We start from the raw sequence: 27362 nt of genomic DNA, 5'->3' as shown, positions 1-27362 counted from the left end.
TTATCCTTTGTTTTCACCTGGCAACAAATGGTTATTGTGGATCAACTCTTGTCCTAGCCCATTAAACGTATTAAGTCTCTGTGGTGTACTTGTTTGGAAAAATAATGAAAACCAGTTTAACTGACTTTTAACAGTTAACCAGTTTAACTGACTTTTTTAAAATGCTTAAGAACTCAGGGCACCTGGGTGGCTCAGTCAGTTAAGTGTCCGACTCTTGATTTTGGCTCAGATCATGATCTCAGGGTCATGAGCTGGAGGCCCACACCAGGCTTTGTGCTGACTGTGGAGTCTGCTTGAGATTCTCTCTCTCCCTCTCCCTCTGCCCCTCCCCCCTCCTTTCTCTCTCTCTCTCTCTCTCTAAAAAAAAAAAATGCTTAAAAATACTTTTTGAAAGTCATGAGAAGAACAGAAAAAAAAAAAAAAAAAAGAAGGGTGCGGGTTGATGAAATTGCAATTTGGATTTCTTAACAGAAATCCACCCATCTTTTCTACCCCAAAGGACAGATAGCTCTGATGTTACAAATAGCCGAAAGCCACCAACCATATAGAGACAGCCCTGGGTTTCATGAAGAAGCTAGAGTTTGCACGGAGCTGAGAAACACCATCACTCACTATCAGACTCCTTTGTAGGGTAAGAGTGTGCTTCCTTTTTATTTCAAGAGCCGGCAGCTTTTGCTCCTGAATCAGTTCTGAGAATCCGTTGATGATTTTTTAATTCTCTTGACAGTTCAAGCTGAAAGAAGTTTACCTTACATGATATCTGAAGACATCATTTAGATTCAAGTTCATGGAGTGTTTTACTATAAGAAAGTATTTTGGATACACAGTATCCAAGCTTGTTTCAGTTCCTGAAACAAATTCCAGCTCCTTTCAGTGCAACTGTGAAGCCTAGGTCAACTCATCACTTCAAAGAGAGACAAGCTTTTTCAACATTCAATTTTCCACAGATTCAAGTTCACAGACATTTGTATGAATGCAAGTATGGAATTTGTGCATTCATCAAATAGTAATATCCCTCTAATTTTGCTGAAGTGTTTCAGAGTTTCAGCAATTACAGCCTGGTCTGCTAAACGGTTGTCTCAGTTTTTACTACCCGTTTACTTTGGAGACATTTCATTATAATAGCCTTTTCTGTACTGAATCTGAAAAGGAGAAGGAGAAAAAGGGTATTAAAAATTGAACACAATTTGTGCGCTGAACCTCTTATAGGAATAGGCACCCAGCATACATACTCCCAACTTACTTTGTTATTGTTCTTTGAATCTCTCTTTTCTCTTCTTCATTTAATCTTTGAAGGATGGATTCCAGGAGAGGGAAATGAAAGTTAATGTACTGAGCCACCTGAAAAGGGAAACAAAACAAAACAAAACAAAAAAGAATGCAGATTCTGTGAGAGGTGCTGGGTCAGGAGGAAGCAAAGAGAGATTCAGGGTGACAGTATCCATACATCACTGCTAATTTCTTTTTCATCTTTATCCATGAGGAAAATGCGAGCATTCTCTTTGGAAGGTCCCTGCACGAGCCTATGCAGTAGCGGGACATCTGTCTTCTTTAGCCGCCTCCGCTCTACAAATGAAAACAGGAATCAACTATAGTTAGCAGTCCATCGTAGAGAAAAAGAAGAAAGACAAGTTGTCCACTCATTTTGTTTCTTTAGCTCACGTTGGGAGAAGACCTAAGAAGAACATACAACAGGAGGCACTCATTCAAAGGAGTAAATTAAAAGTAAAACCTTTAAAAGAACCCAAGGAGAACTTCTTTGTCTTGCTAGATCTTAAGGTTTGATTTATATCTCAGATAATTCAGTCTTGCCTTTAGCTTGGATGTTCAGACAAATCTCCAGTGCCATTTATGCTTTTACCAAGCGACACACCTAAAAATTCTTCATCATTTGTCATTCATTCATTCATTCAACAAATATTTATTAATTCTTTCCTAGTTCAGTTAATGTATTTCCATCTTTCCAGTTGTTTAGGTCCAAATCTTTATAATTATCCTCAATTATTCCTTTGTTTCTCATCTCAATCAAATCCTTGGGTCTTCCTTAAAAACATGTTGAGAATGTCTTTCACATCACAGGTCAGTGTTTTTATTATTTCACTCATCTGTGGGCTTCATCCATGCCATGATAATGAGATGAGAAAGGAAATAACTTCCAATTTGGTATATTCCAAGAATTTCAAATTTCCAAAAGTTATAAATACTCCCACTCACAAAAGCACTTCCAACTTTCTGTCAAAATAATTTCACATCTGCCATTTCAGTTTTATCAGAATGAAGCACGAACAGAACACTGTGTCCTTACATTCATCTCCTTTCCTCCTTTCTCAAATATTTTTTGAGTTCCCACTATGTGCCAGGCATTGTTCTCTGTGCTGGGCACCTTCTAAAACAAAGCAGAGTAAAATCCACTTACGAAACTTACGTTCTAGTGGAGGACACAGACAATAAGGAGGATAAACCAATGAAACATATCATGTATTAGTGATAAGTACTCAGAAGAAAAATAAAGCAAGGAGAGGGATAGAAAGTATGGGTCTGTGTAAATAGGTGTGTACAGGGGACAAGTATGCAATTATTGGTAGGGTGGCTGAGAAAGGCTTCACTGAAGATGTAACATTTGAAAACAACCAGAAGCAGATGTGGTATGGAACCATGGAGCTCTCTGGGAGGTGTGTTCCAAACACAGTAAGTAGATAAGTAGAGCATCCTACAGGTCAGTGCATGCCTAATGCTATCAAAGAGCAGCAAGGGACCAGGGAAGCTATCATAAAGATGAGGAAAGGAATATTAAATGTTGAAGTGAACACGTACTGGGACCAGCATAAAGACTCTGGCTTTATTGCGGGAAGGGAGACCCCTGGAGGATGAGAAGTGATATGACATTGTCTGACTTCTATTGTTAAAGAACAATCTGTCTGGGTGGGGGAGAGGGGAAAATGGGTGAGGGGCATTGAGGCACTTGTTGGGATGAGCACTGGGTGTTGTATTTAAGCCAATTTGACAATAAATTATAAGAAAAAAAAAGAACAATCTGTCTGCTATGTTGAAAGAGACTGAAAAGGGAAACGGGTAGACCGGTTAGTCCTTTCTACGCTGTCATCTAGGAAATCAATTATGTCAGGCACTTAAAAGTTTCAAGAATCAGAACTGTGCTCATCTCCTGGGTGGGACTTACCCCAGGAAAAAGTCAGTAATGTTATCCGTTCTTGTTTCCACAGAGTCAGAGTTCATTGTTTTAATTCCTCTGCATTTCTGAGGCAAGGCTACAGCCCCGGTAATTTAGCTCATCTTAACAACATACTAGAATCCTCTTCTGACCTCTACATGTGGTATAACTGCCTCCTCTGTTTGTTGCGTTCTTAATATTCCAGAGCAAGGTTTCTTGCTTCATGAATTTGCTTCTGGGATAATTATTAAGAAATACATATTCCCAGACTGTTCCTAGATCTGGCGGGGTTTGGGAATCTGTATTTTAAATGAACTTCTCAGGTAATCCTGAAGTGCACTAGAATTTGAAAAACACTGTTATAGATCCTGGGCTTAGTAGATGCGAGGTGTTAAAATGCACCTGCCTTTATTTTCCAGATTAATACCTAAATAGGTGCTATAGGTTCCATTCTTCTCTCTGTTCCTGATCCCTAAAAGGTGCTACTTAGGGTTATCTTCTGTTCTGGATTTTGTGTGCAAGCATTTTTGACACGAAAAACAAAATAAAACATGATTTTCACAGATAAAGTTTTAACGAACTACAGTTCTGTGGTGAAAATAAACATTTTTTTTTCTAATTATAAAAATAATTCATGCTATCAGGGAGACACACGAGGGGGATATATGTACAAATTTTCAGTTATTATATAAATAAGTTCTGAGGATTTAATCTCCAGCTTGGTGACCAGAGTTAATAGTATGGTATTGTACATTTGATAGTTGCTGAGAGTAGATCGTAAGCATTCTCACACATACCCAAAAAGCCTTAATTATGTGATGTGAGGATATGTTAATTATCTTGATCTTGGCAATCATCCCATTATGTATACGTGTATCAGATCATCACATTGTACTTTCAATATAGCAATTATATTTGTCAATTATTCCCAATTGTTCCTCAATAAAGTTTTTAAAAAAATTGTTTTAATGTTTTATTTTTGAGAGAGACAGACAGAGAGCAAGTGGGGAGGGGGTTGAGAGAGGGAGACACATAATCTGAAGCAGGCTCCAACGTGTCAGAGGGAGTGCGACGTGGGGCTCAAACTCAAAAACCACTAGATCAAGACCTGAGCAGGAGTCGGAGGGACATGTAACTGACTGAGCCACCTGGGTGCCCCTTCCCCAGTAAAGTCTTAAAAAACCACGTATGCTACTGTAATTGAAACTATGGGGAAAAGTAAAAGGCAGAAAGTAAAAATCACCTGGAATCCCAGAACCCTGAGACAATCAGCCTTACCCTCTGTGTGGCCAACCCTTCGTATATCTCTTTATGCACACACACAAACACACAATACGTACAGGTGGTCATGTCATACTTGCTGTTTTTATGGCAGACATATTTAAAAAAAATGATTTACTTGTTGTTTTTGTTTTTCCTTCTGTGCTCCTCCTCCTTCCATCCTCTTTCCTGCATTGTCCTGACCCCCTAACGGGGTAAGTGGTATCAGTGACTTCATATTTATCATTTCATACCTTTCTTCCTGATCATATGATCATATATACCCCCATATTTAAATAGGGATTTGTAATTCCTCTAGAAAAATGGGATCATATGATATACATTTTTAGTCATGTTGCATCTTTCATGTAATATATATTATGGAATCCCCTCCATTTAACTGGTATAATCTGACACATTCCATTTAGTGGCTGCATAACCACTTATTCAATCATTCTTCTGTGATAGGTGACTTTGTCTTTAAATTTTTGTCATTATAAATAGCCTTGCACATAAATCTATAGGTACTAGTCCTTTTAGTTTTGTGGAATAGATTCTCAGCAGTGGCATTGCCAGGTTAAAGGTACTTATACTGTAAATTTTAATAATATTGTTAGAATGAGTTCCAAAAAAGTAAAGACAGCCATATTTTCACCAAAACTGCATGAAAATACCCTTTTACCCTTCACCACACCACATATAGGTAGAATCCTTCAAAAACATTTCACCAATCCGATAAATATGAGATAATATTGCATTGTGGGTTCTATTTTCATTGAGTTGTCTTTTTGTTGTCATTTTGCAAGAACTATTTGATATTATACGTATTAAATTTTTATCTGATATTTTTCGTAATTTGCTGTTTCTATCTTTTACATTTTTATAAGTCTGTCTCTGCTTTTTATTTATTTATTTAAATTTTTTAAACATTTTATTTATTTTTGAGAGAGAGACAGAGTGTGAGTGGGGGAGGGTCAGAGGAGAGAGGGAGACACAGAATCTGAAGCAGACTCCAGGCTCTGAGCTGTCAGCACAGAGCCTGACGTGGGGCTCAAACCCATGAGCTGTGAGATCATGACCAGAGCTGAAGTTGGACGCTTAACCAACAGAGCCACCCAGGTGCCCTTGTCTCTGCTTTTTATTTTATACCTTTTAGTTTTTTCCTAAACAATTAGAATATGAATATATACACACACCCTTAGAATTTTTAAACTTTATATTATATTTCTTACATTTAAGCTTTAAATTAATGAGGACTTTAATTTTGTATAAGTTTGAAGATCCGACTTCCGTTTTCCTAAAATTGTCCTGGTATCAAAATGTATTATTTTATTCTGTTCAATTTCCGGCTCAAACATTCTGACACTTAAACTCTAACTGGAGATATTTCTACAATTTAATATATAATTTTTTTCAACTTAAGAGTTTTCAAAAAGATCATTTCACTATTGCCTTAGATTTTTCTCTAATCTCTCTTCCATCCTGTTCCCAGCACCCCACATAGAGCCTCTTCCCAATGCCAACCTTTTACTCCCTACCGCCAACTTCTGCATATTTTTCTCTACTGAGGAAGAGAGAATGTTCCTACAGTGTCAGACACTGTGTAAGAAAGAGGTAATAACAAGATCAGAGACAAATGGTATGCATTGATGACTGCAGTAAGAGCTAGAAGGAGAAGGGAAAGCCAAAAAGAAAGAGGTCCAGAAGTCAAGGACTTCAGTGTGTAACAATTCTTTGGAACTCTCCATAGACTCTCCCAGGCACTGACTGCCATTCAGGTAATTTGATGTCTGGCCAAAAAGCAAACTCTTTTGTATTATAAACTCTTCTAGGATATCTTATTCATAGGTTATCTTCCTCTGAAACTGTGCGATATGAATAACCTTCTAAAATACCCTCCCCACTTTTCTTCTTCTTCCCTTCCTTCCCTTTCTTCCACAGAAAGAGGGTTAGCTGCTCTTGGGCCTCCCCTGTGGGCAGAAAACTGTAACATACTGGAATCGTGTAAAAAGAGGCATCACACTTACCTCCTGTTGCAAAAATAATGTAAAGTGCGAAATCCTGGGCACTATTTTCAATCTGTCAATGGAAAAAAAAAATAAGCAGACATGAATTCTTTCATATTTGATTGATTGGTCATTGGCAGATGTTTTCTGAGCCAGCCAGACCCCAAATCTGTATCTTTTTCCTCAGTTTTGTTACACACTTTTAGACAAGAATCCTTTTCTGCTCCCTGTTGAGAGAATAATATAATCTCTCAAGGCCCAACTATGAAAAGGTGTTATTCGTAAGAAAGAATTCTTCGGAAACGAACCATTTAATTTAGATGTACATGTTCATAGGCCTTTTTCAGAAGAGTACATTTATGTACCTATAGTTAACTTATATACAAGACAGTTATAGCTCAGTTTAGTGATAAAGAGTACCTTAAATTTTTGGAGAAGTTGCTCAATTACTTCTTCAGTTCTCATATTACTGTTTATTCTGACTTTAGTTTCTGATCCAAAGGCTGGAGTGAAAATTGATGTCTAGAAACAACAACAACAAAATATTGCCATGGAAATTCTGAAACTTACATCAAACTAACAAGAATCAATATGGTGAAACTGGCCTCCTTCTCCTTCTCCTACTTCTTTTTTGAGGAGCCCAATATTATATTATATTATATTATATTATATTATATTATATTACTTTATTGTCAAGTTAGCTAACACACAGTGTACACAGTATAGTCTTGGCCACTCCTCACCCCCATCAACCCTCAGTTTGTTCTCTGTCTTTTTGGTTTGCCTCCCTCTCTGTAACTTACTTTTCCTTCCCTTCCCTTTATGGCCATCTAAGTTTCTCAAATTGAGAGTGAAACATATGATATCTGTCTTTTTCTGACTGACTTATTTCACTTAGCATAATATCCTCCAGTTCATTCTTTTTGATTGATGAGTAGTATTCCATTGTGTGTTTGTGTGTGTGTGTGTGTGTGTACAACATCTTTATACATTAATCAGTTAATGGAAGTTTGGGCTCTTTCCATAATTTGTCTATTGTTGAAAGCATTGCTATGAACATTGGGGTACACGTGCCCCTGTGAATCAGCGCTCCTGTATCCTTTGGATGAATTCCTAGTAGTGCTATTGTTGGGTTGTAAGGTAGTTCTATTTTTAATTTTTTGAGGAACCTTTGCACTGTTTTCCAGAGCAGCTGCACCAGGTTGCATTGCCACCAACAGTGCAAGACGGTTCCCGTTTCTCCACATCCTCTCCAGCATCTGTTGTTTCCTGAGTTGTTAATTTTAGTCACTCTGACCAGTGTGAGGGGGTATCTCAGTGTGGTTTTGATTTGTATTTCCCCAAGGATGAGTGATACTGAGCATCTGGTGAAACTGGCCTTCTTATGGGCAAAGAAAGAAAAATCACAAATCACCAATTTAAAAGTTTTGTTTTCTTGTGTTTGCTTTCTTTGTTGTTGGATACTATGCATCCTTTTAAGCAACTTTACATTGTTTCTAGAATTAAGTTAGGTAAGACATCATTTGAGGATGTTCAAAACATTTTCACTAGATAATCATACCATTCTTCAATGTGGTTCAAATATTTAAAATAAATTAACTACAACTAAGAACAAATAAAATGTAATATTAATAGTGTTCCAAGACTCTAGAAGAGGGGGGTGGTGGGTTCAGCAGACATGGAGATGGGTGGGTTCTGGGTGGCTCAATGGAATGTTAGATAGATGAGCCTTATATTGGGAAACCAGTAAATAAATGTCAAAATAAACATTAAAGTGCATATATGCACAGCACTTGTGTGAGTAGAAATATGGATATGGAAATAATTTTTCAAAGTAGATATATGGAGGCTGTCTGGAATAAACTCTTGCTAAGTATGAGAAAATTCAATGTTCGTGGACATCGTGAGGCATTGATGAATCACTCTGTGACACGTAAGACCAGTGCTTATGAGTTCTGTGGAGCCCTGGAGAGCCATACGTTCATCTGGCACTAAGGCAAGGATATGTTACATATGTGGCTTGATGTTGTTTATAAGAAGAATCTTTATGGAGTTTGGCAATGGCACTAGATTAGGATTTAGGAGAACTGGATCATAGTGTCTTCTAACTCCCAACTTTGTCAACTCCCTTCACATTGAGGCCTAAAGAGGCCTCAAGGATTTCATTTGTAAAATAAGAGAGTGGGACTAGATGACCCCAAGAGCCCATCTAAAGTACCAACATACAATGAATTTGGAATCATGTTTTTCAGAGTTTTAGATTAGTTTTGTTGGCCAAAACACATCATGAAATAAAATCATCTATCCTTAGTGCACGGATAGAAATATACCACAGATCAAGTCAACAGTCATAACCTATATACAAATATCATAATCTAACCCTCTGAAATGAGTGTTATTCATGTCCTAACAATATTGGTGTTATCATGGGGTATCATGATATAAAAACACATCTTATGACTCTATCAACCTAAACTCCTAGATGCCTCTCACTGCCCATCCATAGATAGAATGTTTTTTGGTTTTTTTTTTTCTGCTAGTTATTACAATGCAGCGACTGGCATCTGTATGAAATATGTGTAGCTTGATCTCTTTTAACGAACAACAATAAAGCTAATGTAAATTGAGTTCTTCCTTTGTGCCGGACGCTGTGCTAAGTGCTTAGCTCCCCTTATTCCATTTAGTCCCATCAACAACCTTGTAAAGTAGGAATGATAAAGGCTAAGAGATGGAGGTAGCTTTAAACTTTGCTCAGCAAGAATTTGAAATCAGGTTGTCAAGCTCCGGCACCCAAGCATTTAGCCACTACACCGTGCTGCCAACTTAGTGCCAGTTTCATTCTTAGTACAAGGGTCCCATCTGGAAGCCGCTCATTTGGAACAATGTGGCTTTTACAGCCTTCTTTAACACAAATCACCCCACAAGATGATGACACGGCGTGATTCTGAGAAATAGAAACCAGGACAATTGGTCATTGCACATCTATGGGGGATTGTCAAAATTACTTTATGGCTAAGGGTAATGCTTGAGCCAGGAAGACATCTAATTTGAACAAAGAATTCACGAAGGAGGTTTCTCCCCACCGGTCTCCAAAGGCACACCGTGGATATGCTCCCAAGGGTAGAGGAAAGAATAAGGTAGAAAGCCCTACAGGAAAAAAGCTTACGATGAATGAGTTAACATTTTGTACGAAAGGGCTCAGAATGGTACCTGGCACAGAGCAAGTGCTTTTTAAGTATTTATTAAATGAATGGATGAATAATTGCTGAAGTACCAGACAATGAAAAATTTGAGTTAAAAAAAAAAAAAAGACGACACATTGCCTACCTTTGGCAAAGTGAAATGTCTTACAAAAACTGTGGAAAAGAAACACATAAATTTAACACATTAAGTGAAAAATCAGAATAAAAATTATATCAGAATAAAAATTATAAACAACTAACCCTTGCATAAAAATCCTTGCATAAAAAAATATGTGTATATGTACAAGACCTGGAAGGAGATGTGACAAAATGAGAAGTTTGGTTTATTGGAATAATAGGTCTATGGAGTTTTTTCCCCTCTATTTAAATGTTAATGTTCAAATGTACTTTGAACCAATCTCCATCGTAGCATTTACATTATTCTAATGCCATTTGTCGATTACTGATTTCTTTGCCCAACACCTGAGCTCCATGCTGGCAGAGGCATCATCAGAATCATCTTCAGATCCCCAGTGTTTGGTACAGAACCTGCCACTTAGATAGGGCTCATTCATCATAGTGGTTAATAACGGGTTCTGGAGTCAGACAAAGCTGGTTTCAAGTTCCGATCTGCTACTTAAAAGTAGTGTGACCTAAGACAAACTGCTTAACCACTGTGAACCTCAGTTGACTCACATAAGGTAGGGAAAATAATGGTACCTGTTTCATAGAATTGTTTTAGTGATTGATGAGATAATCCATCAAAATCCAATTTAAAACAGTTTAACACCTAACACACAGAGACTACCCAATAAATATTAAATACACTACCACTATTTTATTAGTACTATTTTTAATTGTAAGTTGAATTGAGTGGTGTTGTTAAAATAGACATCATTTTCGGGGGGCGCCTGGGTGGCTCAGTCGGTTAAGCGTCCGACTTCGGCTCAGGTCATGATCTCGCGGTCCGTGAGTTAGAGCCCCGCGTCAGGCTCTGTGCTGACAGCTCGAAACCTGGAGTCTGTTTCAGAATCAGTGTCTCCCTCTCTCTGACCCTCCCCTGTTCATGCTCTGTCTCTCCCTGTCTCAAAAATAAGTAAAACATTAAAAAAAAAATTAAAAAAAATAGACATCATTTTCAAATGACATTAGCGGAATCAAAACTCACTTCATGGTTATAGAAGTGCCCATTAATAGAGGCCCTATGCTTCTGTCTGTCTTTTCTGTCCATCATTGGAGGCTTCATCCTTTTTCTCACCAGGGTTGCTTCACTCATGGTGCGATAGAGCAATGGGGATTCTGGCTCTTCATCTGCATAAGCCTTCAGAGTGCTACTGGGATAAGATAAATAATCTAGGAAGAATAAAGATTATAAGGCCATATCATTTAGCTGCCTACCTCTTTGGGTGAATTTGTATATGTATTTAATAAGTAAATATGCAGCTAAGCAGTGAACTATAATGCTTCAAACAGTGGGAAATAGTATTCCATTTAACCTTGGGATTTTAAAGAAGTTTCTATTGTAATTAGAGTGCCAACCCATAGGCATGGGAGATTTCATTTTCTTCTAGCATTGGTGCTTTTGCAACTAGGGTTTTGTGGTATCTCTGGTGCCAAGACACCATAGAATTCCCTTAGAATTTAGAATTAGAAATCAGAATTCCCTTGGGTTTAGATGAATGTTTTCAAAGGGCTAACTGGAAGGACCCTAATATAAAAGATGCCAAGGGCCATCACACAAAAATAAGGGAATCCTGGAAGGAGTATCATGGTTGTTATTGAATACGGGTTGCTACAGAGACAGCAGAGAAGACTGACTTGAGAAACGTTTGGAAAAAATAACTCAACATTGGAAGTTGTTGGTACATTCATGAAGGTAATGTCGGCAGGGTACTATTTTCAGTCTGAAGTCAGCTTGGTAAGACGGCCACCCCAGAAACATGAACTCTGCTCCCAACCCCAGTCATCAGCTCCTCCTTGTATCTCTACATATTATATGAAAACCAAATTTATGTAAGATATGTGACATCATACCGGACACTTATCAGAGTCTCAGTAAATGACAGCTAGTAATATTACAACTATCACATCATCATTATGACTACTGATGTCACATGCCATAGGAGCTGCCATTTACCATTGGTTTGTCATGTTTGATATGAATTCATTTGATGTTCAAGTTGATTTGTCTTTTTCAAATAAATGCTTGAAACAACTGGAGTCAATTACAATATACAATGTAATGTACAATATACAATTACAATGTTGTTGACAATTGTCAACAACAATATACTGGAGTCAATTAAATATATTGACTCCAGTATATTTGCCTCTTTCTGAGAAGTGTTGTCACGCAGATATCCATTAACTAAGACATTCAGCTTCTAAAAAGATGTAGAATTTAATGTGAGGGGCTTGGTCTGATATAAAAAGCTGCTGAGTATAATAAGTGATCCCAATTTGGGGGAAAATATTAAATAATTTTATGTATACAGGTTTATTCAAACCATTAGCTTTCCCTAACCTAGTAAATCTAAGTGACTTGATGTAATTTTAAAAATCATTGTATTTTTATGTAGTAAAGTTATTAAACATCACACGAGCACTGTAGTGACTTAAATTAGTATGATCCTAAGAGATTTTTTTAACATAAGAGTTTTATTAAATAGTGGTGTGTAAACTGTTAAATTTCAGAGAAACGTTTAGGATTCGTGATTTACATAAAAAATGTCTCTCCATTAATAAAAGTTTGATACTGACCTTCTTGGGAATCTGTTCCTTTAGATGCTGGAATCTGGGTTCTGTCCAGCTCACTAATACGGTAAAGATCATCAAATTCCCCCCAGCGTGTCATTCCCCTGAAAAGTAATAAATCTTGTAAATGGCATCAATTCTATTCATAATAAGCCTTATGATGATTTTCAGATTTAGAGTATTAATATGATACTGAGGGACTATGGTAGGCATAGCCTAAATTACAACAATTTTATGATATTATTAAAATTATATTTATACCGGGATGGTCAGTGGGTATTTTAAATAATTCCTGTACTGATTTTGAGCAGATCTGATATAATAATTGAGTAAACCCTGAAATACAAGGTTATATAGGTTCTCTAAAATGTGTGTATGCAAATGGAATTAGTGGAAACCAACATAATCCATCATTACACAGATATCTTACAAGGCTCTTAGGAGAGTTTAGGTATAAAACTGTTCATTCTGCCAACATACTTTGAGTTCCTATTGTATTCAAAGCATTTCTGGGTAGAGTGGCTCTCAGTAAGATGCGGTGCCTACCTTTAGGCTCTTTACCACTAAGAATGCAATTTACAAAGGAGGAAAGTGTATGGGAAGCTTCTTTTCTAAAACATGATTTATATATAGGACACTAACAACTTTCAATGCATTCTAATAATTACAATACATAAAACTGGGCAGCTACTTATTTTTACCAGCTGGGCCAACAGTCACTTTTACTTCATTTATCTGGTCTTAGCCACGTCACTTCTCTGTGTCCTTATCTATAAGATGGGGATGATAACAGTGTGAGGTTGCTGAGAAGATTAAGTGGGTTAATTTATGTAAAATTCTTGAAATAGTGCCCAGTACAGAGTAAGCACTCAGTATGTGTTCAAAGCTATCATTTTCATCGTCTTCGTCATCAGAGTCACCTGTATCCATTTCATGATGGGTGAAGAATCATTAGGGATCCAAGATATTCTTGGGTTTCTCTAGGTTAATGGATACTGTTACGGCTGGGATTGGTCTTATTCTTACTAAAAATCTCTTCCATAATGTCTGTTTTCCTTATGACCAAAGACTGTAAGTGGTGGCATATGCTCTATCCAAATGTGACATTTGTAACATTGCTTCTATCCGAATGTCACTGGTGGCAACAATAACAAAAAATGCTTATTCAGACTACTGGTGGTGAATATGACAAACACGAGTATTTTCTCCTTGATCTTTGAATTCTTTTCATGTCTTTTTACAACTTTTATGTCATTTGAGTCTCATAATAGTCTTATAATGTAAATAAGGTAATCTTAACATATTTGTTAGTTAATTTTTCAGTAAGCTCTACTATCCAGAACATAGCCAGTTAAAACACATGTAAGAAAAGTCCAAGAACTACAGGTAATAACTAACCCAAGGGAAACCTCTTCAGGTCCTGACTCAGATTCAAGTTATTCTTACGGTAGATAAAATTGCTCATCTTCCCCAATTGCTAGGAAATTAATTATCAAGAGGAAGCAGATGCTATTATCACAGAAAGAGTGGTAGTCATGGGAAAAGCCCAATATCAATAAAAAGCAGAAACTAAAACGGCAAGGCAGCCTGATGCTATTTCATACGGGGGGAGATGAGAAAGCCCAAGAGTGCCTGGCCAGTGGTATTCTATAGATCCTTGGTAATCTTGGTAGACTGGACACTTGTCCTCACTTTCTTACAGTTTAGTGGCCTCACACAAATACAGGGGACAAACATGGCTCCATATATGAGTGTCTGGCCCTTTCCCCTCTCTACCCATCTTAGCAGAAAACACCAATTTTGAGCTCTGGATTGTGTAATTTGAAGAGTCACCCACGCGCAACTGTGCACATGGCTACGCTTGAGGGCAGTTAACCGGGAGTCGTTCAAAGAAAACTAGGTGGAACTTTATGCAACGTCAAATAGTTTAACTTGCTCAAGCACAAGACTGTTAGCATTGCCCTGACCATGCTTCAGGATGTACACGTTGGTAAATTTAAACTGTGGGCAAGTTTTCAAATGAGTTGCAAAATAAAAAAGGAGGTAGTAATTTGATAGACAAACGGGATGTGGTTATTTTTCTACCTGCGTTGGGAGAAAAAAAAAAAAAACCTACACTATTAATGTTATTCAAATGTACACCTGTCCAGTTTCTGCTCTTTATGTCATTCTGTCATGATTTGTACAAAATGTGCGAAAGCTGATTTGAGAAAGATTAAAAACAGCAATGAAAACTAGTGCAAGTAAACATAACCTCAAGAAGGCTTGGTGGTTTTGTTTTGTTTTGTTTTAGGTTTTGAAAAAATTTCAAAACAAAATACTTGGACCAGATATGAGAGATCAAAGTACTTCCCACAGAATTGTCTCCATAAAGGATCATAAGGGGTCACAGTTCAAACAGACTGATTTATATTTAAGCTTCTACCACTCCCCTTAAGCTGACTCAGTGTGACTCATTTCCAAGATAATTAAAACAAACTAGCATGACAAACTGATGATTCTCTCAATGGGTGAACAGAAAGACAAGATCACAGCCCTTCCTGCAGCCGAGTACACAACTTCCACGCCCGTCCTTTATTCTACATACACCCACTGAAGATACCACATGAGTGACCATGTGAGACCAGAGGTAGAAGTTCTGCACACAGGGGCTCCTGGGTGGCTCAGACAATTGAGCATCTGACTCTTGGTTTTTGGCTCGGGTCTTTATCTCACTGTTTATGAGTTCAAGCCCCGAGTCAGGCTCCGCACTCTGCGGAGCCTGCCTGGGACTCTCTCTCTCTCTCTCTCTCTCTCTCTCTCTCTCTCTCTCTCTCTCTCAAAATAAATAAGTAAAACTTGAAAAAAAAATTAAAAAGTTCTGCACACAGAAACCCAGTATGAGAAAGGAGAGTTGAGGAGGGTTATAGAGTGAGGGAATAGTTCCTTTTATTTTATTTTTTTAATGTTTATTTATTTTGAGAGAGAGCAACCACATGTGCACACATGGGAGGGGCAGAGAGAGAAAGAGAGAGAGAGAATCCCAGGCAGGCTCCACCCTGTCAGTGCAGAGCCTGATGCAGGGCTCAATCTCACCATACTTGGGATCATACCTGAAGCCAAAATCAAGAGCTGGACACTTAAGCTACTAGGCCACCCAGGTGCCCCTAGTCCTTTTCTTTATATGATTTCATTCAAGGCTCAGAATTTAAATGAATGCTACCTTTAAGGATGGCAACCAGAGTGAAGGTGTCTAGGACCAGACTGAAACAAAGACAGGACCTTAGGTGGTTTTGCACCCCACTAGGGAACAGAGGCCAAGGAACAGCCACTCCAAATTATATGCACCTTCCCACTGAGTGTTCAGCTGCTTCCCACGGAGGATTCTTGGCTAATGAATCGTGACTGAATCTAATCTTGCTTTTGAGTGTGAGAGGAGTAGGATCTCTTTCTGATAATTCTCAACCTCCAGAAAGATCTGATACACCACAAGTGTGCCCTTCACTTCATATGTTCTCCTGGTAAGTTTCATTACTGTGGTAAAGGGCAAGCAAAGTTTTCTAGGGAATTCTTTCTCAACTTTAAACTAAGGGAGGTAATTCCTCTTTGGTTCACAGCAATGTGCTGATAAATAATGAAAACCGCAGTTGGTGTCCATGGAAGGCACATCGTGAAAATATTAACTTTTAATCTGCCACAGTGTATGGACAGGCATCAATATCACTTTGTCTACCTGGTCTCTTGAAACTTTTCCCCACAGTGAGGATTTTTAGGAACAAGTGTTTTGAATTTTAATTTGAAAAAATTAAAAGTATCTTGGGGATAGCTATTAAAAAAAAAAAGACAATGTGATAATACGAGTACCTTACTGTATCTCCTTGACATCTTCCCTTAATGTGCCATACTTATTAAGTTTTCATGACTCAAATAATTAAATTGCATCAAAAGCAGCCGGGTGCTCAGAGAACTTTGCAATGAGTTTTTCGGCAATATGACTAATGATAGCTAATTTTGCCAAATTCATTTCTTGTGCAGTTATCTAAAAGCAGAGCCCAGGGTAATTTCTCCTTTTAAAGGATGCTCCTAGTCACTTAGAATCATCAGCCCCATCGGTCACCTAAGGACCTGAAGGGGAGGGTTGCAGGGCTTCATTAGGCTGCCCAAGTCTGTGATCCCCCTTCCACTCTTCCACAAATACTGGACCCTTCGCCCATGGGCAGCCCTTAGCCTGGATGGGAGACTAGTCAGAAGTGGTAGACAGAAGCAGTTTTCACAACAGAGCAGAGGTGATGTAGCTACCAGGATCATGGGGGCTTTATTCAATTTTGTATTTCGACTCTCTTCATTCCAGGCACACTGCTACATACCCCAATAACAGATGAATAAGGTCTGCTCCGTACCCCGAAAAAGCTCACAGGCCAGAGCACGAGGTGGGTGCATAAAAACACAATTAACGGCGTGTTTTGAAAAATTGCCAGTGCACCTAGGAGAGACTGAAGGGTCAGAAAAAGGCTTTCTGGAGAATGTGTTACCTGCCCAGAGTCTCCTAGGACTGAGAGAGGGGAGTCAGGCAAAGGATGTTGAAATGCAAGTAGACTTTCCTAGAGTCAGGAAAGTAAGAGACTGCATGGCATGTGTAGGGAATTAGGAAATGTTCAGAAGTGCTGGATCATGTTTGAGAACATTGGCAAGGTGCAAATCATAGCGGGGCGTCCAGAGAAAAAGTGGGGCTTCCCTCAAGGTGATCCTTGGTTTTCCTTGCTTATAGCCCAAGATCAGATTGAGGAAAAGGTCCTGGCAGCTCTCTTTCCATCCTCTCTTCCTAGAACCCCAGCCCATCCAGTTATAGATGGCAGGATGGGAGAGAAGGCTTGGTCCTCCCACAGACGCACAACAGGGGGAGGAGTCAGAAAGTTAAGGATTAAAAAGGAGGGAAAGTGGGGAGGAAGGAAGAAAAAAAGAAAAAAAATTACATGCACGAGTCCTTCTCAGAGTATTTATGTTTCTAAAAATTGCAAAGGATAATGAAAAAAATCAGCCCAACTTAATGTATTCAAGGTACAGTTGCATAAACCCACACAGAGAACGGTCTCACGTTGTTACTGAGCTCCAACTGCACTTTGTTGTGCCCTGTTGAACAAGATCAGGACAGCATAATTAAATCTCCTTTCTAGAAAGCAGGAAGAGCCCTCTGTTCCAAGGAAAAGAGAAATTTAAATTTTATCTCCCCTTTTGGTGACAAGGCCAGGCTAACGGGCTAATGAAATTTGTCTTTTCTAACGAAGGAATGACATCTTCCAGGAGAGAAACAACACAGCAGAAAGGTAGACCTGAGGTCCAGCCCAGTCCTGCTACATGGTAATTGGACACCTTGCACAAATTACCTATACCCTTAGAGCTCTGGGTTCTGAACACCTACTTCACAAAATTGCTGGGGATTAAATGAGATGGTGTTAGAAGCTTTAGAGCTCCCATCTTTAAGAGTGCACACAATAAATGTAAGTCAATATGAGGATGATCTTCTAAGGAGTTAAAATGTGAAAAATAGGGGTGCCTGGGTGGCTACGTCGGTTAAGCGTCTGACTTCAGCTTAGGTCATGATCTCGCTGTTTGTGAGTTTGAGTTCTGCGTCGGGCTCTGTGCTGACAGCTCAGAGCCTGGAGCCTGCTTCGGATCATGTGCCTCCCTTTCTCTCTGCGCACCCCCCCACCCGTTTGTACTCTGTCTCTCTCCCTTTCTCTCTCTCTCAAAAATAAATAAACATTAAAAAAAAAAGTGAAAGATAGCTTACCTTTTGGGAAAGACATCTGGTGATTTCAACCTAGTAAAAGAAGGGATTTGTTTCTCATCTTGTATTTTTAGCTGTATAGGCCGTTTTACTCCCCAGAAAATGTCCAACATTCCTTCAACAATTAGTTTGCCATCTTCTGTCTGCAGAAGAAACCAATCATCTCAAACATTGTTTTTGTGTTATTTATAGAAGGTTAATCTTTTAACTGAAAATGGAGAGATCAAGTCTATAAGCCATTTTAATAGATAAAAAGAAATTCCCCGATAGGGTTGCTTGGCTTTTCAATTTATCCTCAAAATAATTCAATTTTGGAAACATTCTTTTATTTTTGGAAACAGCTCTAACCAGTAAAGTCATAATGGTAATGATATGCCCACCAGAGGGCAGAGCATGTTAAAATGCTTTCTGAACTCGAGGATTCTTCAATGAGGTAGAAGGTTAATTCTATTCAACGTAAAATTAAAGCAGAATTGAAAACTATACTAAACTAGAAATCAGAAGAATAGCTCTTCAGAGATTTAGTGGCTATTTGCTCATTTCTCAACAGGAAATTTTTAACTCACGAAATTATTATGCAGAATGAGTTAGAAATGTATGAAAAACAGTGGAAAATGTATAACAGAAATTACATATTTGAAAACATCAATAGCATTTGACTAATTTTTTTTTAAATTTTTTTTTTAACGTTTATTTTTGAGACAGAGAAAGACAGAGCATGAAGTGGGGAGGGTCAGAGAGAGGAAGACACAGAATCAGAAACAGGCTCCAGGCTCTGAGCTGTCAGCACAGAGCCTGATGCGGGGCTCGAACTCATGGGCCGCGAGATCATGACCTGAGCTGAAGTCAGCCACTCAACCGACTGAGCCACCCAGGCGCCCCTGCATTCGACTAATTTTTAAGTTGGAAATGTAACAAAAGAAGGAAATTCCATGCAAACACGGACTGTGAACGCTTACTTTTTCTGTGGGTGTAAATATTAATGCCAAAGCATAGTCGCATAGAATATATTTTCTAATCTATTTTTCGCTTGTATATGTAAAAGTCTTTCTGCTATTAAAGTAATGTTATCATTACAGAAATGATAACATAAAAAATGGTTTCAAAAAATACAGAAACCAAGAAAAATCACTTTCCAACCATCCAATAATTACTGTAACATCCAATAACTACTGTTCTTATGAAAAATCAATTATCAGGAAATGTAAAGGACTTGTTATTTGAGAGTGTAATGAACACTCCAGACTCTGGAACCGGATAGACCTGTGTTTGAACCTGGGCTCTGTCACTTCCTCACCGGGTGACCTCAGACAAGATGCTGAACACAGTTAAGCCTGCTGCTTCTGAAGAAAGGACATCATTATGGTCCCTAACTCATAGGACCTGATATTTAATAAGCGCTTCATAAATGTTGTTGCTTATTATTTCTTGGGCTGATAAACTAACTTCAGAGTCACTCCTGAAACAAAGTTATGCCCTTTCTCCCGCTTTTGAGCTCGCATTTCAGATTACTGAGAGGTCAGGATACCCATCAGTTGTTTTGAACAACCAAACATAATTTGGTCTTTGAAATGGCAGCACATGATGCGGGTCCTACTTTTAGTTACCGATGCATAGCATCCCTTCTTTGTTTAATTATACTTCAACTGATCCCCTACATCAAAAACTCACAGAATAACTGCTCTTCTGAGATGATCGCATTCTTGCTTTCAAGAAGAAACACTCCAACTGTTATCAGACAACGTTAGGTTTTCTCATGTACGGAGTATCAGAATATTTCTTTTTGAGACAGAGAGGAAGAGTGCACATGAGCCCACGAGCAGGGCGGGGCAGAGGGAAAGAGAGAATCTTAAGCAGGCTCCATGCACAGCGCCCAGCCCGATGTGGAGCTTGATCTCACAACTGTGAGATCATGACCTGAGCTGAAATCAAGAGTCAGATGCTCAACCAACTGAGCCACCCAGGTGTCCCAGGAATACAAGAATATATTTTTTTTTAATTTCACAAAGCATCTCTTTATAGATGAACTACATCCGTCACCGAAGGCTTGTTTACACTGATTTAATCTCATTGTCTAAATCCTTAGGCTTCTTCTCTTCTAGATCTATACCCGTATCCTTGGCAGTCTCTAAGATCCTTATATGCCATCTCTAAACTAATAGCTTCCAACTTTATATTTCTAGCCCAAACCTTCCCCCTAAACTCCAATCGTCTGACTGCCTTCCTGACATCAAACTTAAGATGCTCCTAATTAACTCTTGATCTTTCTCCCATGAATATTTTCCTCTCCAAGTCATTCTGTTCCCATCTGGGTAAATAGCAGCCTTATCCTTCCAGTTGCTCAGGCCAGGAATTTTAGAGTCACCTTTAATCTTTGTTTTGTACTCAACATCCGATGCAGTAGCAAATCCTATGAGCTCCACCTTGAAAATATATCCCTAACGTGACTACTATACTCACTGTATCCACTACCATGGTTCTGGTCCATGCCATTTCATTGTTTGCCTGGATTACTGCAGGAGTTTTCTTTCTCATTCTTCTCTTGGCCTTTCATATATTCCCCATAGCTAGAGAGATTCTTGTAAAGTGAATCCTTTCAGATAATGTCACTGTTCTGCCCCAAACTCCCCAGTGGCTTTCCATCTCATTCCAAGTACACGCTCCGGTCTTCACAATGATCTAAAGACCCAGACGCTCTGGTGCTTTCCTCCGCAGTTATCTCTCTAGCTGCATCGTCTACTAATTCCCCATTCCCACAAGCTTTCTGCTCCACTGGCTTCCCTGCTGTACTTCAACGACACTAGCTCAGCTCCGGCCCCTTGTTGGGGCTGCTGTCTCTGCCCGAATGTGCGTCCCAGAGGCTTCTGCAAGGTTTGCTTCTTCCCATCTTTCAGAGTCTCTGGTCAAACGCTCCTCTTCCCCTTCCCCACTTAGATCCCTGAGCTCTCGTCCCTGCTTTGCTGTTGTCCCTGGCCCTTATTACCATTTGATATACTACATATTTCGTTTCTTGTCGGTGTGCTCTGGTGTAAGAAGCATCAAGGCAGGATATTATGTCCCATTTCTTCATTGCTTTATCTGCAGCTTTTACAACAGTGTCTGGCACATGCTAGGCAATCAATATTTGCTTAATTAACCCGAGATTAAGAAAGCTACATGTCGCCCTCCATATTGCCCCCTTTAACGGTGCCTATTATTGAAATTCAGTCAGAATGCTTTGAGAATTCTGGACTCTCACTTCATTGACCAGTGAGTAAAGCTGGAAAGGTTAAGCAATCTGACAGTCTCACTGTGGACTTGACTTCACGTAATTTTTAAAAAAAATTAAATGACTTTTGTATGGTAAATTGAACACTGATTTGCAGAATTGGGAAGAACATGCCTCACATTATATGTTCATAACATCAAAATTTGAACATTTTCCTCAAGGAAACAAACTTCTTCACATCGTGAACTTTGTAGAAACTTGAACTAAAATATAAATAGTCATTTTTTTAAAGTTTGGATTTTTTCTTAAATTGTCTTCACAATGATATAGATTAGAGATCTATGATATAGGATGATATTGAAATAATTTAAAATTAGGCCCATTTCTTTGTAAAGAGATTAGTTATTTCCTTTTTCTATTACGTATGGGAAGGTAACTGAAATATTCAATCAAACTAAATCATTTAACTTCACTAGTAGAGGCCAGAGTGGCTAGTAAGTTTCTCTGTGTTCAACTGCAATTTTAAGCCAAATCACAGTGGCCTAAACTCAATGTTGTACCATCAAATGTGAAGATTTTAATAGGAGGTACAAAATTCCAATGTTCCTCACGGCCAGGAAGATACTGTAACGATGTGAAGCGAGTCCCATTAGAATGCAAGGCTAAGTGGAGAGATCTGTGGAGAACGAAGCATTCAAAGAAGGAGAAGAAAAGGAAGAAAGGAAAAGTCTAAGGCCAGTTTGCACTCCTAAAAATACTTTCTAGATTCAGGACTTTTCTGAAGTGTTTCTTTCACATTTTAAAATTTGTTATTATACCATAGTACACAGTCATTGGAATCTGATTCATCTTAACAACCAAATCAAACTATGTTACAGCCTAGCATTCCCCCATGGGTATGGACTGAAGATACTCTCTCCATTACAAATGATGTCACCACGGGATAACACCACCTTCTCTATCTGTTCTGGCACATTTGCAAGAAAGTATTATAATAGCTTTCCAGTGGAACAGCTGTTCAAAATCTATTCATACACTGTTTTAAAACTAGAAAGTAAACAGGTCATTAAAATGATTTTTAAATGCTTTTGCTCTCCCCAAAGCTGCTTAAAAGGTCACATGTCCCAGGACTGGGATTTGGTGATAGAGTCTAAATACGAAAGTCATGATCCAGTCAAAGATTCACCTGTTTTTCCAGACCACTTGTGCTGCTAGATTATAGACTCCAACCCATCCTGATTCCTTTATACAACCTCTATGGAATTTCTTTCTGTGAATTAAACTGTATTTTGCATTAGTTTCATGGGCTTACCTGTCCACATAAAATATGCAGGTTTTTCTGGTTCTCGTAAAAAATGTTATAGGTCTTCAATAAAGAGTTGAGTTGTTCCCTAAAAAAAGTTACATTTGGTTATACTCATGCCCTTGGACAGTAAAAGGCAATAATATTCATTCAGCTCGCAAAGGTATGAGATAGAAATGGCTCAATGGAATCCTTACTGTTCTGTGGTTTTACCTTAATGCAGGTCATTGAAAATGGAAGTCTACTTGGGACATCGACAAATGCTGGAGGGGCTAATTCACAAATCACCAAAGGAGGGAAAATGAGGGGAAAGTGGTGAGAAGACTGTTGGTTGACAGGAGACAGCCATAAAATAGAGATTTGGTTTCACTTTTTTTTTTGGTTTTGCAACATTTAAGCAGCCTACATTAAGCACCTAGTATGTGCCTGACATTGTGTTTCCCACCAGCGGTATAGTCACAGTTCAGGAATGGTTGCTGCTCCTGAGTTACTTTTCCTGTGAGGCAGCTGGGCTCGTGGGAATACTGGTTCCTGACACTCTTCTCTCCTCTCCCCTGCCACCACAGCCTAAGATCCTTACCCTACCTAACCTACTGGTCCAAGCCATCCTCTCATCCCTGGATTACTGCAACAGTCTCCTAAAAGCCTCCCTGATTCTGTAGTCTGTTGTAACAGTAGGTATTATTTTGGTGCAAACATGATCATCTCTCCTTGGCTCAAAACTCTCCAGTATCTTTTACAAAATGTTTTTAAGATTATTTATTTATTTTGAGAGACAGTGAGAGCTGGGGATGGACAGAGAGAGAGAGAGAGAGAGAGAGAGAGAGAGAGAATCCCAAGCAGGCTCCTCACTGTCAGCACAGAGCCTGATGTGGGACTTGAACTCACAAACTGTGAGATCATGACCTGAGTTGAAATCAAGAGCTGGACGTTCAACCGACTGAGTCACCCAGGTGCCCCTCTCCAATTATCTTTTCATTATTCAGAGTAAAAGCCAATAGCCTTCTGATGACCTAAAAGGCCAGATGTGATTTGGTCTTCTGTTTCCCTTTGATCCATTTCCGACTATTCTTTCCTTCACTCACTACACTCTCTAGCCACTGGAGTCTAATATTCCTTGAATATGTCAGACACATTCTCACCTCAGGACCTTTGCACTTGCTCATCCCCCTGTCTAGAATGAGCTCCCCTCCCCTACACCTACTGTCACACTGTTAGCACATTTTCTTTAACATTTTACTCAGAAGTCCTTTTTACAAGGAGTCCTTCCTGACCACTTGATCTAAAGGTCTGCCTTCTCCCAACATTCCTATCCTGCTTTCTTATCTCTGCTCCTTAGTCACCATCTAACCTTACACGTATTTTACTTATTTGTCTTATATTCAGTCTCTCTCACCGGACTGCAGCTCCACGAGAATAGGTGTGTTTGTATATTTTGTTTGCGCTATGTTCCATGTGCCTGGAAGGGTGTTTGGCACATAATAAGAACTCTATGAACACTGGTTGAATGAAATGATCAGAGAAATTCTTATTCCTAAAAATGGAAACATGCCAAATAAAGGGGGAAAAACATCTTTACATAAACAGTTTTATGGGGGATGGGGTGGGAAATCTCATATTAAATTTCCAAATATATCATTTGTTAAAATTCCTTCGATCTTCAATATCTGTTTCCCTCCCATAAGAATATTAGCTCCATGAGGGCAGCAATTTTGGTCTATTTTATTCATTACTGTCTTCCCAGTGCTAGAACAGAGACTTGATCAGAGTAGGCTTTTATTCAATAAAGATTTATTAAATGCTGAATGACAGAATTCATGTATATTGATTTTTATGCTTGATATCATGTAGACATACTCTTTCCATCTGACTTTGCAATTTTATTTTATTAAAAAAAATTTTTTAATGTTTATTTATTTTGAGAGAGACAGAGTGTGAGCAGAGGAGGGGCAGACAGAGAGGGAGACACAGAATCTGAAGCAGGCTCCAGGCTCTGACAGCCCCCAACGGGGGGGCTCGAACTCACGAACAGGGAGATCATGACCTGAGCCAAAGTTGGACACTCAACCAACTAAGCCACCTAGGCACCCCTCACTTTGTAACTTTAATACACAGATTTTCAAGGTTCAATACACTTCAGTTGACACATTAAGAAAAAAAAAAGTTCTACAGAATTCCTCCATGCTATGGTTCCATTTCCAACTGAGTTACTTTAGAATTTCAACATTAATGAATATTTCTGTTCTAAATATCATTGCACACACAAGGGATTCGTTCCCTTGGAGTCATTACTGTGGGATATCTTTTAAAAATTATTGTACTGGTGAGGAGCATGAACACTTTTTATAGCTCTCATTATTGAGTGCTAGGGCAGCATATAGAAATTTCTGGTTCACTTGAGATGCAATTCCTGATATGCTGAGCTGTGAGGGTTGTTATTAAGGCAAATGAATTTTTATATAATCTTATTCCCTCAGCTTCTGTTTCTGATAAAATTGCATAATAGGATATGGTACAAATATCCTTCAAAGTATTTACCTAAGAATCATGTATAATTAGAAAGATATTCTCAGGGAACAAGCCACTTGGAAAATGTTTCTGTACCTGAACAGAACCTGACTAAATCTTCCTCTACAGAAATACGTCTCCAGATGACCCAGGGAGTCAGCAAACTGCGGTCCTAGCTTGTCTGTTTTTATAAATAAAGTTTTATTATAATGTAGTCACGCTGATTTACTTGCTTCTTGTCTGTGGCTGCATTCCTGCTATAAATGCAGAGTTGAATAGTTGTGACAGAAACCATATGACCCACAAAGCCTAAAATATTTATTATCTGGCCCTTTACAGAGAGGGTCAGCCAACCTCCACCCCTCCCGAAGTATAACATAGGCTGTTGCTGAACACCACAGAAGTCATCCATATTTTTTTTACCATAGGCAGGATCATTCTGACCGAATATTAATGAGACTTTGAAGGATTCTGGGATAAAGTGAAGAATTAGACAAAAAACAAACAAACGAACACAAAACCTCACAAGTTATGTAAACAACTATAGCAAAAGTGAATACATTGCAAATATTAAAGCACCATTACATTTGACTTGTATATCCCTTCCCAGAGGAACTTTTGAAGATGATTCTTTTGCTCATCTGATGGAACAGTGGGTCTAATAGAACGCTGGTAGTAATGAAACCCAGCCTGCAACATTGTGATCTTACGCGTTGGCACTGAAGGCACAAGGGCTTAAGAAGTTACTGTCAAGTCGATCACCTGTATCTGCAGACTGATTCAAACTGCATCTTCCAACAGTGAACGGTCATTCTCTCATACAGTCATATAGTCACCGTGTGAGCTCCATCGAGGGGTTTCATTCATATTCTGAGGATGGGTGAGAGCTTCAAGGATAGATGCTTCCTACAGTGAACTTCGGAAGGGAGGGATGAAACATGAAGCGTGTGAGGAGCTTACCAGGCAAAAATACCTTTCACAAGGACATGTAGCTATTTCCACAGTTTTTGTGGAGGAAGCTCAGAGTGCCGGGATTCTAAGGGTAGAACATGTAAATGGGGAGTGGTGAGCATTGAATAGCTGAAGAAGCAGGCAGGAACCTCGTGAGCCATTTTAAGAAGTTTAACATTCACCCTGCCAGCAGGGGGCAGCTACGGAAGGTTCTAGGCAAAAGAAAGACATGATGATAAGGGCCACTAGGGAACTTACAGAAGACAGATTTCAGGACAAGATGGAAACAGAAAGATGTTTGGGACTATTGGCAAACAGTACTGGGGTAGAGGTGCATGAGCGAGGCTGTGTTCTATGGAAATGGGGTCAAATGTCCCGCATGTACAGAAGGGTCTGAAGTCTAGATGGGACCTATACATGATTTAGGACATCTAATCACTAAAGCGCTATCTAGGCAGTCCCTAGTCAGGAAAGGGGACAGGGATTTAATACACTCTGTGCCTTGTCAATGGTAATTATAATAGATTTTTCTGGGTCCATTTACATGTCATATATGGACCTTCCTTCCCCCATCAAAAAAGGAAACAGGTATCTGTGTACCTTTTCCTCTCAGCTGCCAAAAAAGCTCCCCACCCAGCCTAGATCAGACCACTTAGCAACTATTCAGCTGCCCTAACAAAGCTATAAAATGGGTGGCAAGAAATAGATTCCACATGCAATCTTCTCAGTTTACAATTCTGTGATATTTAGAAGTCACAGAGATACCCAAGAAACAAACATCGAATAGCCTATACAGTTTATGTTTGATACCTAAAACAATGACTTTCTGAGAGCTTGGTTTTTTGGAACATGAAATACCGCATCATAATATATAACAAGGTGTGAGTGTTGTTTTTTTTTTAATTTTTTTTTAACGTTTATTTATTTTTTTGAGACAGAGAGAGACAGAGCATGAATGGAGGAAGGTCAGAGAGAGGGAGACACAGAATCTGAAACAGGCTTCAGGCTCTGAGCTGTCAGCACAGAGCCCGATGCGGGGCTCGAACTCACGGACCACGAGATCGTGACCTGGCTGAAGTGGGACGCTTAACTGTCTGAGCCACCCAGGCGCCCCAAGGTGTGTGTTTTTTTTAAACCACACAGTAAATAATATGGATTCGTGTTTTTACAAAACTGAGGAATAGCAAACTTCCGTATAAACTGGACTTCCAACCTACATGAAGACATAGGATCATAAGCTTCCCAAGACGGAAG

The 27362-nt window shown here is 38.9% G+C and overlaps 1 protein-coding gene and 1 long non-coding RNA gene across 5 annotated transcripts in view; one reads left to right on the top strand and one right to left on the bottom strand.

The window, feature by feature from the left end:
• Window positions 1–357: 357 nt before the first annotated feature.
• RASSF6 (Ras association domain family member 6) overlaps window positions 358–27362 on the bottom strand; it is a 49459-nt gene continuing 22454 nt past the window's right edge. The window contains exons 3-12 of one of the 4 annotated variants that reach the window (XM_019829375.2): window positions 25920–26073; window positions 22659–22737; window positions 18142–18281; window positions 12378–12475; window positions 10786–10970; window positions 6856–6957; window positions 6457–6508; window positions 1448–1566; window positions 1244–1341; window positions 358–1142 (exon numbers count right to left, since the gene is read on the bottom strand). In XM_019829375.2, the coding sequence (XP_019684934.2) occupies window positions 1067–1142; window positions 1244–1341; window positions 1448–1566; window positions 6457–6508; window positions 6856–6957; window positions 10786–10970; window positions 12378–12475; window positions 18142–18281; window positions 22659–22737; window positions 25920–25969 (999 nt within the window). In that variant the 5' untranslated portion in view covers window positions 25970–26073 and the 3' untranslated portion in view covers window positions 358–1066. The remainder of the gene's footprint in view (window positions 1143–1243; window positions 1342–1447; window positions 1567–6456; window positions 6509–6855; window positions 6958–10785; window positions 10971–12377; window positions 12476–18141; window positions 18282–22658; window positions 22738–25919; window positions 26074–27362) is intronic. The other 3 variants (XM_019829372.3, XM_045056227.1, XM_019829371.3) reach the window with 3 other exon arrangements.
• On the top strand, window positions 11272–17960 carry LOC109499125. The gene is made up of 3 exons (XR_002156269.3): window positions 11272–11493; window positions 16702–16780; window positions 17636–17960. It is a non-coding gene; the product is annotated as an uncharacterized LOC109499125 (long non-coding RNA).

Source organism: Felis catus, chromosome B1, assembly GCF_018350175.1.
Source record: "Felis catus isolate Fca126 chromosome B1, F.catus_Fca126_mat1.0, whole genome shotgun sequence".
NCBI lineage: Eukaryota > Metazoa > Chordata > Mammalia > Carnivora > Felidae > Felis > Felis catus.
This window is presented reverse-complemented; position numbering and strand designations above follow the sequence as displayed.